This window comes from Ambystoma mexicanum, chromosome 5p (assembly GCF_040938575.1).
Source record: "Ambystoma mexicanum isolate Mex_15411 chromosome 5p, UKY_AmexF1_1, whole genome shotgun sequence".
Taxonomy (NCBI): Eukaryota; Metazoa; Chordata; class Amphibia; order Caudata; family Ambystomatidae; genus Ambystoma; species Ambystoma mexicanum.
In genome coordinates, this window is record NC_090930.1 from 33,396,553 (window position 1) to 33,410,757 (window position 14,205).

General features: G+C 47.5%; 1 protein-coding gene across 5 annotated transcripts in view; it reads left to right on the top strand.

Annotated features, from left to right (window-relative positions):
• Positions 1-14,205, top strand: part of MED12 (mediator complex subunit 12) — a 1,704,158-nt gene that overhangs the window by 110,194 nt on the left and 1,579,759 nt on the right. For all 5 annotated transcript variants that reach the window (XM_069612388.1, XM_069612385.1, XM_069612387.1 and 2 more), the window contains exons 2-3: positions 2,053-2,157; positions 2,440-2,631. In XM_069612388.1, the coding sequence (XP_069468489.1) occupies positions 2,053-2,157; positions 2,440-2,631 (297 nt within the window). The remainder of the gene's footprint in view (positions 1-2,052; positions 2,158-2,439; positions 2,632-14,205) is intronic.

Genomic DNA, 14,205 nt, shown 5'->3' on the forward strand with positions numbered 1-14,205 from the left:
ACCCAGCTCCCGGATGGGACCATAACGGGGTACTTACCAGACTCATGGGCTCACCTTTCGAACCCATGCACAAAGCATCTCTTAAAGACCTCACTCTTAAGACTGCTTTTTTAATAGCTATCACCTCCATCAGGAGAGTAAGTGAACTACAGGCTCTTTCTGTTCTAGACCCCTTCGTTACAGTTCACAGAGATAAGGTGGTTCTACGCACGCACCCAAGGTTTGCTCCGAAATTCATCTCGAAATTCCACGTAAACCAGTATATAGAACTGCCAACGTTCTTTCAAAATCCTTCCAACTTGGGAGAAAAAACTCTGCACACACTAGATGTGTGCAGAGCGGTCATGTTCTACATGGAAAGAACCAGACCACTGAGGAAGACTAATCAGTTCTTCGTCTCGGTGGCAGCAGGAAGAGAAGGGGATGCAGTTTCAAAGTCCACTATTTCTAGATGGATTGTTCAATGCATCACTCTCTGCTATACTCTTGCTAAGAGAGAACTGCCCTTTAAGCCAAGAGCACACTCTACTCGAGGCACGGGGGCGTCCATAGCATTCATTGCAAATGTTCCCCTTGAGTCCATCTGCAAAGCAGCTACCTGGAGTTCTGTGCACACCTTTACAAAACACTACTGTCTAGATGCACACTCGAGATCTGACTCCCAGGTGGGACAGGCAGTATTAAGACATCTTTTCTCTACTGTTCCTTCTCATAACCCACCGCCAACTCCGGGTACTGCTCGCTAGTCTATGCACAGCATGTGATTCTAAGCAGATTAACAAACATCAGAAGACAATGCATTACTTACCGTAAAAGCATTTCTGATGGTTGTATCTGCTTAGATTCACATGCGCCCACCCTTCCTCCCCGCTCGGATGGAAGGAACATAGACTTCCTTTTATATCTCTCTTTTCTGTACTCACTCACGTCTAGAAGGCTCCCTCAGGGCAGAAAAATACAAACAGAGGGACCTCGACGCGTGAGGGATTGTGGGTACAATGCACGTCACTATACGGATAGTATTTCAGACACGCCTTGTCGACGTCCCTTTTCGACTACGAAAAACAAAATGCAATACTCCGCAGTGACCACTGGATGTCGGACCTATGCACAGCATGTGAATCTAAGCAGATACAACCATCAGAAATGCTTTTACGGTAAGTAATGCATTGTCATATCGTTCAGCAAATTAGTGTGGTCCCTGTATCTTCCATGCATCTATGGTAAGTGTGTAAACTAATTGTACCTTTGTGTCGGCTTGCTTACCCCTTCCGGAGGTTTGAGCCCTGTAGCTCTGTCATGCTGCTTTCGTTTGTGAGAGCTTTGACTTCCCTTTCTTTGGCTCGGTTTGGTAGCCCCTCCTTCTACCTTCTGGTTAGTGGTTGTACAGCCCTAAACAGGAGATAGTAGAGGAACTGCTTTAATACAGTCTCTGCAGCCAATTCTGGAGAGGGTTAAAACACAAGGTAGTGTTACAGAATGCATAAACAATACTAGTACCATGGCATACTTTGGAATACAGATATTTCTCTCACTAACCTCAATGACAGCAAACATGAGCGCAGCCATTGAGGCTGAAGTGGTGCTGCATTTAGCACCTTTTCGGAGGTTCTTACAGATGGACAAATGGCATGTTCATATAACGGAATAGGCTGACACAGGCCTTTTCTAGACTGGTTATGCTCGGTGACCTCAAATTTGTTGTTTAATCACAATTTCCTCGGACCCCTTTCCTGGCCAAGTTGGGGAACCCTCATTACTTTTAATTCCTTTTAAGGTAACCCTCATACTTGTCCAATTCGTCAAGCAAACTGCCACCTGTTTAAATTATTGGATGAAGTGCTCTTGGGAGTAAATGCTCCAAGTTTACACTTGTAGATTGCAAACCCACCAACTAATGGGGCAGTTGCAAAAATGTATTAATGTAGTTATCTATTTCCTGTCCAGTGTAATAGGTTTTGTGGACTTTGATGAATATATACGGTTGATTAGATGACCTACCTGGTACGTTTGGTTGGCAACCTCCTTGCATTAACATGTTGTCTATTTCAGGATGAGTTGACGGCCGTCAATGTAAAGCAAGGATTTGCAAATCAACCAGCAATTACGGGAGATGAACATGGAAGTGCCAAAAATGTCAACTTTAATCCAGCCAAGGTGAGCTTCTTATTTTAGCATCACTGTCTCCTTGTTTGTTCTTAATTCTGTGCTTGTACTCTGGGAGTCCAGGTAATGTCAAGTGGTCTGATATTACCTTTCTGACATATCTGTTGTCTTTGCAGCGTGTGACTCCTTGTAGAAAACTGAGAGGGAGGATTGTAATAGGGAAAGGCAAATACGAAACCTGTGGCGTGTTGGGTGCAGATTAGAAGTACCCTAAACCGGAGTGCTGTTTTGCTTCTAAAGGAACATAACCATCTCCCCCTACTTTGTTTTCAGATCAGTTCAAATTTCAGCACAATCATCACAGAGAAACTCCGCTGTAACACACTTCCGGACACTGGACGAAGGAAACCACAGGTGAACCAGAAAGATAACTTCTGGCTGGTAACAGCACGTTCCCAGAGCGCCATCAACAACTGGTTCACTGACCTTTCTGGGACAAAGCCACTCACTCACCTGGCTAAAAAGGTACATTCACGGTCCATGAAGTCCTATACTGACTTGGATATATAAGTATATGACTTTTCAGAATGTATTTGCACGGCCCACTATTTCCCAATCAGAGCGTTGTTTTGGCAAGTAAAAGCATAGTTGAACTCTGTAGCAGACTATCTTTGTCATCCATATTTCTGTGCACCTAGCAATACACCTAAATATGCTTATCAGAGGTTTCTCTTCTGATAAGGCAGTAATAACATGAAGGAGCTCTAATGTTAAGGAACTTGTAGCAGTGCTTTGTTGATACCATTGATCAGTCATAAGATTCAGCTCTGCGTTTGGAAGGAGAGACCTGGCTCCTATGTAGCTAGCTATGTGCTTGTCAGTCGTAGATAAATGTCCAAAGAAAATAATCTGCCGTCTAAAGCTAACCTAATTGACCCTACCACTTTGATAATCAACTAAGGCTAGGAGAATGACTTCCTTCTCCTGTTGGTTGTGCTTCTGCACTGGTATTATCTTTTTTTTCTTTTCATGATTAGTATGCAATTCTCAAATATTCTCCCTTGATCCTGTGTATTAGTTGCATCTCCCTCAAAGGATTGATGATCTTTCAATCTCCTTTTATTAATGGTTGCTTGGTTCTGGTTGGAATCCTTTTCTCTTTTCTATAGGATTCTGAGATTTCTGATGTACTGCCTTTTCCTCTGAGACTTGAGATTTCTTTACAGTTGTGATTTAACTTTTCCTTCTCCTGTCATCTAGGTATACTGTCTAGCCTAGGGACCCCTCTCGTCTTTGGTGCACGATTATCTCTCTAGTGTGTTCCAATTTGTGCTTCTGGGACTCTGGGTTATTTTCACCTTTTCCCAAAGTAGCAATGTTCCAGTTTTGTTTCTCTCCCTTTGTGTAGATTTTATGCTTCTCTTCAACACATTAATACAGTTCCATTTCATTAATGGGATTTTCAGTCTCTGCATTTTTACTTGGATGATTATCTCTGATTCTATAAAGAGTCCATTTTTTCTTTCCGGTACTCCTGTTCTCAAGTCCGATCTATGAAAGTGTTGTCGAAACGGATGCTCCCCTGCACCTCCAGAACCATCAAGGACCACATTGCCACCCTCGCTCCAGCCTTGGCCGATTTTTGCAATCACTATTTGGCCAGATCTGGGGCCGTCCGCCACTCAGTCCTTTCATACATGGCATCCACTCATATTCATAACCTTGCCTAAGTTTGGCACCGGCCACCTATGTAACACCTGTCTGTATGCGGGTAGGCAGGTGTTTGTGCATCCTTTCAAATCTGGCCCAGAGAGCATTCCTAATCCAGTCGGTGTATGGCATTGGTTCGCCAAGGCTACTCCATCCGTATGTGGCGGCTGGTCGGCCTTCATCATCTTATTCAGTTGCTCATGCGTGCTACCGCCCACAGCCCCTTCGAAGCGTGGCAGCTTAGTTCAAGTGTGGCAAGTGCTAACGTTCACACAACTGTATACAAGTATGATACCTGGTAGCAATTAAGGAGCGGGTGAGGTTGTTGGCTAGGGATGCAGATTTCTGTCCTCATGGGTGTCACTGGTGTCCTATTTGACCTAGCATCGTCTCTCTTGTTGTAGTAAGAGTTTCTTTAGTCGGTTCTGGATGTTGTCCATGTCATCCTGAATTTTGTCATCCTTTTCGTTTGTGTTTCCCTTTGAGTAGTTTTGCTTTTTCAGTTTGAATCTGCGATGTTGAAGAGCCAGGTTTTTAGTATTAAGGTGATCTTTGGTGTTTCTTATTTCTTTCGGGATGCCCAAGGTTTTTCGGCTAAGTGGGAGAAGGAGGAGCCTCCAAGTTTTTTCTTAAGGTATGGATTTTGTTCCAGGTGGATTTCGTTGCTTGATCTGAGGAGTCTCGTTGGCTTATAGATTTTCTTTTGTAGGAATTTAGCTCCTTGCCTGCTGAATGCCCTGCGTGTTATCCACATTGTTTTGAAGGTGATGCGATGCTCGACTGAGAGCCAGTGCAGTGTTTGTAGGGCTGGAGTGATGTGGTCTTTTGGATAGTTTAAGGAGCAGTCTGGCTGCTGTATTTTGGGTCTGTTGTAATTTCTTCAGGAGGTATTCTAGTATCCCGAGATAGAGGCTGTTTGCATAGTAGATTCTTGACATGATGAGGGCGATGATTGTGACTGTTCTGTGGGTGAAGGAGAGGAAAGGTAAGATTCTTCTTGCTGTGTAAAGGAGGATGAAGCATTTCTTGATTATTGCGTTAATTTGTGGTTCTAAGGTTAGGGTGTTGTCCATCAGGACTCCTGTTTATTTTTTTACTACCTTAGATGGTGTTGGTGCGGTTCCTGTTTCTGTTGGCCACAGAATGTAGGTGGTGTTCTCTTGGTTTTTGGATATAATCATGATTTCTGTCTTTCCTGGGTTGATTTTCAAGTTGTTTGCATTCATCCAGTTAAAGACTTCTTTTAGGCACTCGATTAGGGTTGAGTGATCGGCTTGAGTGTCCTTGAGTTTGTGGATGATTTGAGTGTCATCTGCATAGTTGTAGCATGTCATTTTGTATTTTTTGAAGATTGATTACTGGAGTCTGCTAGATGTTGAAGTACAGTGGTGATAGTGAGGACCCTTATGGTACTCCACAGTTGTTAACTCATGGGGTGGATTTGAAGGGTTTTATCCATACGGTTTCTGTTCTGTCTGCTAGGAATTGATATTTTATTTCTATCTCGCTCGTACACAAGTGTTTCAGAGCGCAACAAGGCAAGGGAGGGGAAAAGGGGAGAACTAAAAAGCGATCTTACTAGGCCCAGTGACATTGAGAACGCGCAAGTGCATGGGAGAGGGGGAGGGGAAAAGTGCATGGAATGGGGGAGACGTGGAAAGTGCGAAGCAGAGGAGAAACAGAAAAATAACAATAAATAAATAATAAAGGCAACAAGGGGTGCTTGTTTGCTTTAATCTTTAATCCAGAGTAGTGCCATGTCCGTTATTGCCCAGAGCAATGCCAGAGGTCAAGATTTATTCTAAACCTTCCAGCCATCAACTCTTTTGTTTTGCTATTGTCACCCCAAGTGGGAAGGGTATGCCCAGACGTGGGTCCCTTGCCTGCTGGGCCTAGAGACCCAAGCTACTCCTCACTGATGACGCCCAACAAGGCTGAAACATGTCTGGGGATGTTTTAGGTCTCGTGCAAAAGGGATGTGACCTAGCAGTTCGGGCTGGACTACCCCTTTGGGGGTGGGACCAAGCCTGATTTGCATATGGTTTTTCCCCTTTTGTAATGGCTTGGCAGGCGAAGAACGATGGTCTGGAGGGTTGCCCAGAGCAATGCCAGAGGTCAAGATTTATTCTAAACCTTCCAGCCATCAACTCTTTTGTTTTGCCATGTCCGTTATGCCTGTCTTCTAGTCTTTTGGTTAGGGTGTCATGGCTAACTGTGTCGAAGGCTGCAGAGAGGTTGAGCAGAATAAGGGCTGAGGTTGTGTTGGAGTCCGCGTTTGTTTTTAGGTCGCTCCAGATGGATAATAGTGCTGTTTCTGTTCCTCTTGCGGGTCTAAAACAGACTTGTGCTTGGTCTAGCAGGTGGTGTTTTTCTACTTGTTCTTTGGTCAATTTGTATACGTAGGCTTCAAGGAGTTTTGCTGGGGGAGGGAATGTTTGAAATCGGCCTGTATTTGGAGAGGTCTTCTACATCGCCGCTTGTGTTTTTTAAAAGCAGTTTGATGTATGCTGATTTGAAGCTTCTCGGTACAGTTCCTGTTGCTGGTGAGAGATTTAGGAGGTTTCTGTAATATTCTGATGGTGTTCCTTGTGCGAGGATTGAATTGTAGATGTCAGGGGGGCAGGGATCCATGGCTTTCTTGCTGTGTTTTACCAGCAAGAAGAATGCCTCCGCTGTTACTTCAGGAAAGTTTTGCAGTTTGTGCTGTGGCTCTGTTTTAGGTCCGGTTGGTTGAATGATATGATATGGTTGGTTGGTCTGTTTCGTATGATTTGCTGGATGTCGTTGATTTTGTTCTTGAAGTGGTCTGCCAGGTCATTGAGGAGTTTCTCTGAGGGGCTTGGGGTGTTGTCGGAGCCTGGTGGGTTTCTCATTTCTTTGATGTTGAACATTTCTTTTTGTGCGTTGGTGGCATTGGTGATTCTGTCATGCCTTCTCTTCACCTTTTTGTATTTCCTTTTTGTATGCGCAGATTTGTTTCTGGAACAGTATTTTTTGTCTGGGTTGTATTCTTTCTTCCATTCCAGCTCCATCTTCTTGTCCTTTTTCATGGTGCTTAGTAGTGGGGTGCACCATTTCTCCAGCATGGGGGTCTGGCATGGATTCACATGCTCATGAATATTCCCCGTCGTCAGGCCGGGAATCCTTGGTAAAGAAAAAATCAGTATCTCAGTATCAGTTTCGTTTCTGATCTGTCTCCAATCACTGGTCTCTGGGTCATACTGCCCCCAAGCCAATGACTGCCCTCTCCCTAAGCCCCGCCTCTGGCAGCCATCCTCAAATTTTTACCGCACCCTCAAGTGTTGGGAGTCCTCGTGTTTAGCTCTCGAGCTTTTTTGCTGCGTTTTCGTGCTTTTTCAAAGAGATTTCTCATTTTTCAGTCAAATAGAGCCTCAAGCTCCACCGTGTCTACATCCGATCAACGGGGAACCGTTTCAGATTTTCTACGCCCCCTCAAGGGTGAAGTTTTCATCGAGTTACGCTTCTTGGAGGAGTCCAGATGTTTCTGCTGCCTACCCGGACATGGCCCAGGAGAAAGGAAGCTCGATGCCCGGAAAAGCTGTTCAGGGTTTGCCCTGGATGCCAGCTGCAGAATGTGTTCAAGGAGGACGAGCACTCGAAATGTGTCTACTGCCTTCATGAGGGCAAAACGCACATGGAGAAGGACTGTGCGTTTTGCAGGAACATGTCGGAATGGACCATCAGGGACCGACACCTTCGTCTCTCCAGCTGGCTGGAATGAAAGAGCCCGTCAGGTGAGAAGAAGTCCGAGCGGTCTTCTAAGTCCTGTGAGGGCGCCCCGGTGACGGGGGACCAACAGAAGGTAAAGCACTGCAAGTCCGCGGGCACCGGGAGCGCCGAACGGGTTGGGCTCCTCGGCAGGGCGCATCCTCTCCAGCGCCATCAACCACGAGCCAACCCTCTGCCTCAGGGAAGAGGAAGGCCAAGAACCCAGCAAAGCTTCTGGAGAGGCCCGGTTGATCTCGAAGGATCCAGCCGAGGGGGGCCGAGGCGGTGACCCTCCCCCCAAGGTGAAGGCCACAGGCCCGCAGAAGGTGGTGAAGGCCTTGATTCACCCGGCCAAGGCCTCTATCGTGGAAGTCGCGGCGGCCCTGGCACAGCCTGAGGAGGCTACACCAGTGGAGGCGACCTCAGGGGCCCAGAGTTTCCCTGCCACCACGGAGGGACGCCTCTTTCAGCCCATCGAGAAGACCCCCGTGAAGACCCCGGTGGAAAAAGAGGGGGGGGGGAAGCCGGTGGCCATTGTGGACACGGACACAGCCCCAGAGGAGGAACTGGTTGAATTCTTGGAGGGCCTTGACGAGGGCGTCGAAAAGGCCTGGTCCCACGGGAGGGGTCCCAACGAAGGGGATGAGGAGAGCGACGGTGGTGCCGGCGAGGTTCCTAGTCAACGGTCGCACCCGTCGCTTCCGGAGTCGCAGGACAACTCAGCGGCCATTTCGTTGGCAATACAATCCTTATGTTCGGAGATAAGGACGAGATTGCCCCTACCACTACGGAGGAGCCGGAACCAGGCCCGACGGAGGAGCAAGAGCCAGGCCCGCCGGGAATTCCCCCAAACAAGAGAAGATGGACCCAACCAGCCCCGCCTTTTCAGCCCTCGCGGCCTGCTCAGCCCCCACGGCCCCCGTACCTGAGGATGACACAGGAACGGACACTGCCACGACTGGTACGGATGACGGCGATGATGGGACGGAGCTCCCATCGCCTCCAGCCTGGGCCTCCCCGCCCGACGAGATTGGGTCTTTCCACGCTATGATCGCCAGGGCATCTGAGCTTTTTCAGCTCTGCCCCGAAGAGAAGAAGGGTTTCCTTTACCAACGGCGCGAGGCCAAGAGGAAGACAGTCCTCGCCGTGCCTCTGCTGGATGACATCTGGGACGAGGGTCTCGCCCTTCTCAAGAACCCATCTACGACGCCTGCCAAGAGGGATCGGTACGAGAAGAAGTACCGGGTCCCCGATGCGGCACCTTTGTGCCTTAGGGCGCAACCGACCCCTGACTCTGTCGTCTCAGCGGCGGCCAAGAAGAAAGCGGGGGGGGGCATCGGCCTCAGCATCCACTTCCCCGCTGGACGGCGAAGGAAAGAAGCTGGATGCAATGGGACGAGTTATCTCGTTGGCGGCAACAACGATTAAGGCGGCCAACGCCCTTGCGATCATGGCCCGCTATGACAGGGAGTTGTGGTACAAGATCGCCCCCCCTGTTCCACTTCCTACCGGACGACAAGAGGGCTGAGGCTCTGGAGATCTTGTAAGAATGTGAGGTGGCATCGGACCACGCCATAACTGTGGCAACGGACATTGCCGACACCGGTTTTCCGCCAGCTAGGCAACGGCGTTTGCCTCAGACGACGAGGGTGGTTCAAGGCAACTGATTTTCGCCAGGACGTACAAGCCAAGGTTTTGGACATGCCGTTCGACGGGAACAACCTGTTTGGGAAAACAGTGGGTGAGTCCCTCCAAGCCATCAAGGCGGACACGGAGACCGCTAAGGCCCTGGGAGTTCTCAAGTGACAAAGGTCATCCTTTCGGAGCTCCGGAGGCAAGCAGGGTGCCTGCAAGGGATTCAGCGGTGGCTCCTCTACATACCGCCAAGCGGCCCGCTCCTCGTCGCAGGAAGCCTATAGAGGACGAGGCCAGTCGGGTGGATCCCGCCATCATTGCCAGGGAGACCAAGGCGTCTTCCAAGCAAGATTGAACCGACCGTGGCGTCGGACCCCCACCGAAGCACCCTGGCGGGAGGCCGGCTGGCGAAGTTCGTCAGCGTGTGGTGGTCCATCTCGACCGACCGTTGGGTGCTGGACGCCCTGGCCCAGGGGCACGCGCTCGAATTTCTAAAAAAGTGCCCCCGCATTCCTCCCATGGCCAGGAAAGAAAAACACATCCCTCAACTACTGTTGGAGGTAAGAGCAATGCTCAACAAAGGTGCCATCGAGCTCGTCCCAAAGAGGCTCGGGAGTATACTCAAGGTACTTCCTCGTGAAAAAGAAGACAGGAGGGTGGTGACCCATCCTAGACCTGCGACGACTGAACAAGTACATCAAGGCACAGAAGTTCCGGATGGTCACCCTCCAGCACGTGCTGGGACAGCTGGAGGAGGGCGATTTCCTGTCATTGTTGGATTTGGAAGATGTTTCTTTTTGTGGTGGTTGCGAGTTTGGGGGGCTGGATGCAGACTTGAGTTGGAAGTCTGATTACAAACGGGATGATGGGATGATGAGATGGTCGCTCCACAGTATTTGTATCGGTGGTGCTGTGGTAAGTTTTTTTCCTTGGGGAAGATTGCGTCAAGGGTGTGTCCTGCCGAGTGTGTTGCCCCTTTGACCAGCTGTCGTAGCTTCTGGTTGTAAGCTGTCCAATCAGTGAGTTTTGGGAGTTGGCGTGACATTTTTCAAACCAGATGTTGAAGTCCCCGAGGATAATTAGATGTTCGTGCTTGATGGCTATGTTGGTGATTGCGTCTATGAAGTTATCTACGGAGGTTACATCGTATGTTGGTCTATACACCACAATGAATGTGAGGTTGGTTTTTGGGTTCGCTGATAGGTGTTTGACTATGGTTTCACAGTTGATGATGTTGAGAGGGTTGTCTGTTTTTATTTTCAGGTGTTCTTTGAATGCTATTGCGAGTCCTCCTTTTTTATTTTTCCTGTTTACCTGAAGGCATTTGAAGTTGGTTGGGAGACAGCTTTGGAATGTGATTTTGTACTTGTCGCAGAGAAGGTCAAAGATCTCTGAGTGTTCTGACATGGATCTTGCGTTTATTAGATTGCAGTGTAGTTTGGTTTGGGCTTTATTGTAGGGGTCGCCTTCTGATCGGTGTTGGTTTCCTTTCAGGTCGATCTCTAGTTGAGGCATTGGTACAGGTGCGTCTGTGTCGTCGAAAAAGTTCTTCTAGGTTCAGTCTTGGGATTTTGTTTTCATCAGGTTCTTCCAAGAATTATGGGTGTCGAGTGGAAGTTCCTCTTGTTTTGGTGATGTAAGGCGTTATTGCGCCGATTTATGTTTTTGTTATTTCTAGCGCTGTCCGTTCTTCTGCGTGGTTGTTTGGTTGTCTGCTGTTGCTGATTATCGCATTGGGGTGGTGCGTTCTGTTGACTGGTTGTTTGGGAGGTATGGCGTTAGTAGAGGGATTTGTCTCTTCTCTCAGCGTTGGTTCAGTTGTCGTTCCTGTCTGTGGGCGAGTGTTCTGCAGTTGTGGTGTGTTTGTTCTTTCTGCTCTTTCTTTCCCTCGGTCCAAGTCTTTTGCGCTGCATTTTGAGGTTGAGTTGTTTTGGTCTTTATATTGTTTGTTGATGCCGAGTTGATTTTTGCTTTGGTCCAGCTGTCTTGTGGTGTAGTACTGGGTGTAGGGAATTGTCCGCTACAAGTTTGGGCTCATGTAGGTGGTCTTGTCAGCTCGTTTTGCTGACTTGTTCAGTCGCTGTCTTGAGTAAGGTAGGGGAGGTTTGTTAGGTTTATATTGTTGGGTGTTATCAGTGGCTGTCATTAATGTACGTCTCCCTGTTCGAGGATCACTGCGGCAAGCCAACTATGTGGGGTTAGGAAGTATGGCTAGTAACTATACAATTGGCCTAATGGGCGTAAATAACAATCACTGTGTCATTTTATGAGGCGTGAGCACCTAATCACAGTATCACTCCACAATAATCATCCAATTATCTGTCTCACTCCACAGTGATGCTCTCTAGATGTGAGTTGGTCAGTCATATATGAGCGTCCCATATAGTGGGAGAGAGGCCCACAATCAACAATGCAATTTAAAATAGGGCACCTGTCAGATTTGAGCGTCCCGCATAGTGGGAAAAAGGCCTATGCCTGACAGATCAGATGGGTGCAGTGCTGAACACAGTTTGGTTTGAGACACGGGTGACCAAATGATTACTACACTAAACACAATTAGGTTTCAGACAAAAGTGAACCAGTGATTACAATACTAAACACAGCTAGATTTGAGACACGGGTGACCAATGATTACAAAATGAAACGCAGATAATTTGAGAATCCTGTATAGTGGGAGAGAGGCCTACGCCTAACAGGTCAAATGGGTGTTGTACTGGACACGCTTAAGTTTAATATTGTGATGTTGAGGACGCAGCAGAGGTGTTAATTATTATCAAGGTGTTTTAGATAGATCTCAAAAGTGGTTTGGCTTCCAGGGTAGAGTAATTGTTCTACTCCCCAACTAGACCACTCCTACCTTACTGGTCTTGGTTGTTGCTGGTTGAATGCTGGCCACTGGCTTCCCCTGCGAATAACTGCTGCCACACCTTGGAGCTCCCAATGTAGGAGCCGCCCTTTGCCTTGGGGACCTTAGCCGCAGGGACTGCTAGGCAGAGGGCTGCCCTCGGAGGGATAGTTATGACGAAGAGGACCCACCAATCGTGTGTCGGGGGCGGGCAGATGGGAGGAACCAGGAAGTTTGGTTGCCAGGAATGGATGCTGGGGAGGAGGCTGCAGGAGAGGCTGCACACGGGCGCTTGGGCCAGAAAACAGGGCCCAAATATAAAGAGCCCTAGGAGGGTCACTAGCGGCAATGCTCACCTGCTGCAAATTCAATAGGAAGCCCCAACGCGGTGCAGGCGCTTTGTTGGGCTCAAACTTGGGCCTGGAGTGGACCAATCAGTGTTGGTGGGTGGGCTGGGAGGTGGGATGGAAGGAAGGCCGGAGAAATTGATGCCGGGGAAGGGACTGCAGCCCACGGGCGCTGGGCCCAGAAAACAGGGCCCAAATAACTGATGTGGCTGGCAAAAAATTCAGACTGGGTACAGTATTTGCAAATTGAATACTGGGAGCTAAAAGGAAAGTAAGGAAACATGCCAATAGGACTTTATGTGCCACTTTAATGAAGTAGTTTAAGGACCAGGAAAACATGACTCATTTGTTTAAGTATGATAATTCATCTGAATAGCTGCACAACAGAATATGGTGATTGTAATCCCATTGCCTCTGCTTACTGTCCACATTACATTTGCCTGGGAACAGAGCAGTGACGACACCCACTCAGAACCAGCCTTACAGCTAAGAGGCTTGCATGCCACCCATTTTTACTCGCTATAAACAGGAAAATGTGCCCAACATAAACAGGAAATGAGCATATGGGAGCATACATTCTGCTTCTACCCACAAAGCTCCACTGATATTTTCTAATTGGTGACCACCAGAGCAGTGTCATAAGAAGGAACTTTAATAATAATACTGCCCCATCTTAAGAGGAATTTTAAGGGAAAAGAACATCTTTTAATATGCACAGAGTATCTCTATCGGCAGAGCGAATTACTTTTTTACTCCCTAAAAAGTAATTTGATTCGAAGTAAGGAGTACAATCTTATCAGAGCTTTGTACTCTAGTACGTGTTATTATTAAATTGATCTCCTGTGGTCCCTTATTTTTCACCAATTTTAACACCTGGCCATATGGGTTTGGAAACTGGTGTTCCAACACCTGTAGATCACTGTCACCTTTCACCAGTGTCAAAAGACCAGCACAAGGTCTACCCTGTGGCCCTTTTCTGGCTGGGTTCATAAACACTTGATATCCCTCACACACAGGGATTGATCTTATCCAGGATTCCTGCAGAGAAATGTATTCAAAGTTCTCTAGAAAGTAGCTTTCTCCGGAATAGAGGTGGCCGGCGGATCCCCTGGTATTCCATGAGGCCAGGAGAGATTTTCTTTCAGCTCCGTCCGTAGTAGTCTATTGCCTCTTCTTTTCTTTTTTTTTTTGTCCTGATATTAGGTGTTCGTAGACCGCTTTCGCAATATGGTCGTTTCATGTCCCCTAGCCTTGGTTGTTTGCCGTTCGACCTGGAGTTGTCAACAGTAAACCTTAATTTTGACAATGTGTTGTCACAAGGCTTCAATTGACCCTTGCTCTTGATTTGAGGGTCTGGACTGTGTTGACAGACTTCCTTGGATCGGTGGTTATTACTGGCCCTGTATTTTAAACTCTCCCTTAGAGTACTTTCTCTACTGGTTTCATTTTATGTTCAGTTTGCTCTTTTCTAGATCGTAAAGGGTCACTTTCGCGTCGCCTCCCATCTGAGGCCTCTGGTTCACTGAGCCTAAAGCCTAAATCTGCCAACTTGTCCTTTGCTTTCATCACCATGTCTTTTACTCTCTGCGATCTTAGATTGATTCCGATCGCATCAGTCCTTTTTTCATCAATAAATTCGACAATTACAATGTCTTCAGGTGAGATCTTCCATGACGATGAGAGCTGATTGAGTAGGGACATCAGGTTTTTTCTGTTCAGAAGTATCCTCTTGTTGTCTTTCAACAATCTTTCCAGTTTTAGTTTGTAGGTTTGACGGACAGGTTTTTTGTTCCATTTGTACTCTTAATTTTCGTCGACCATTGAATTTTTTGT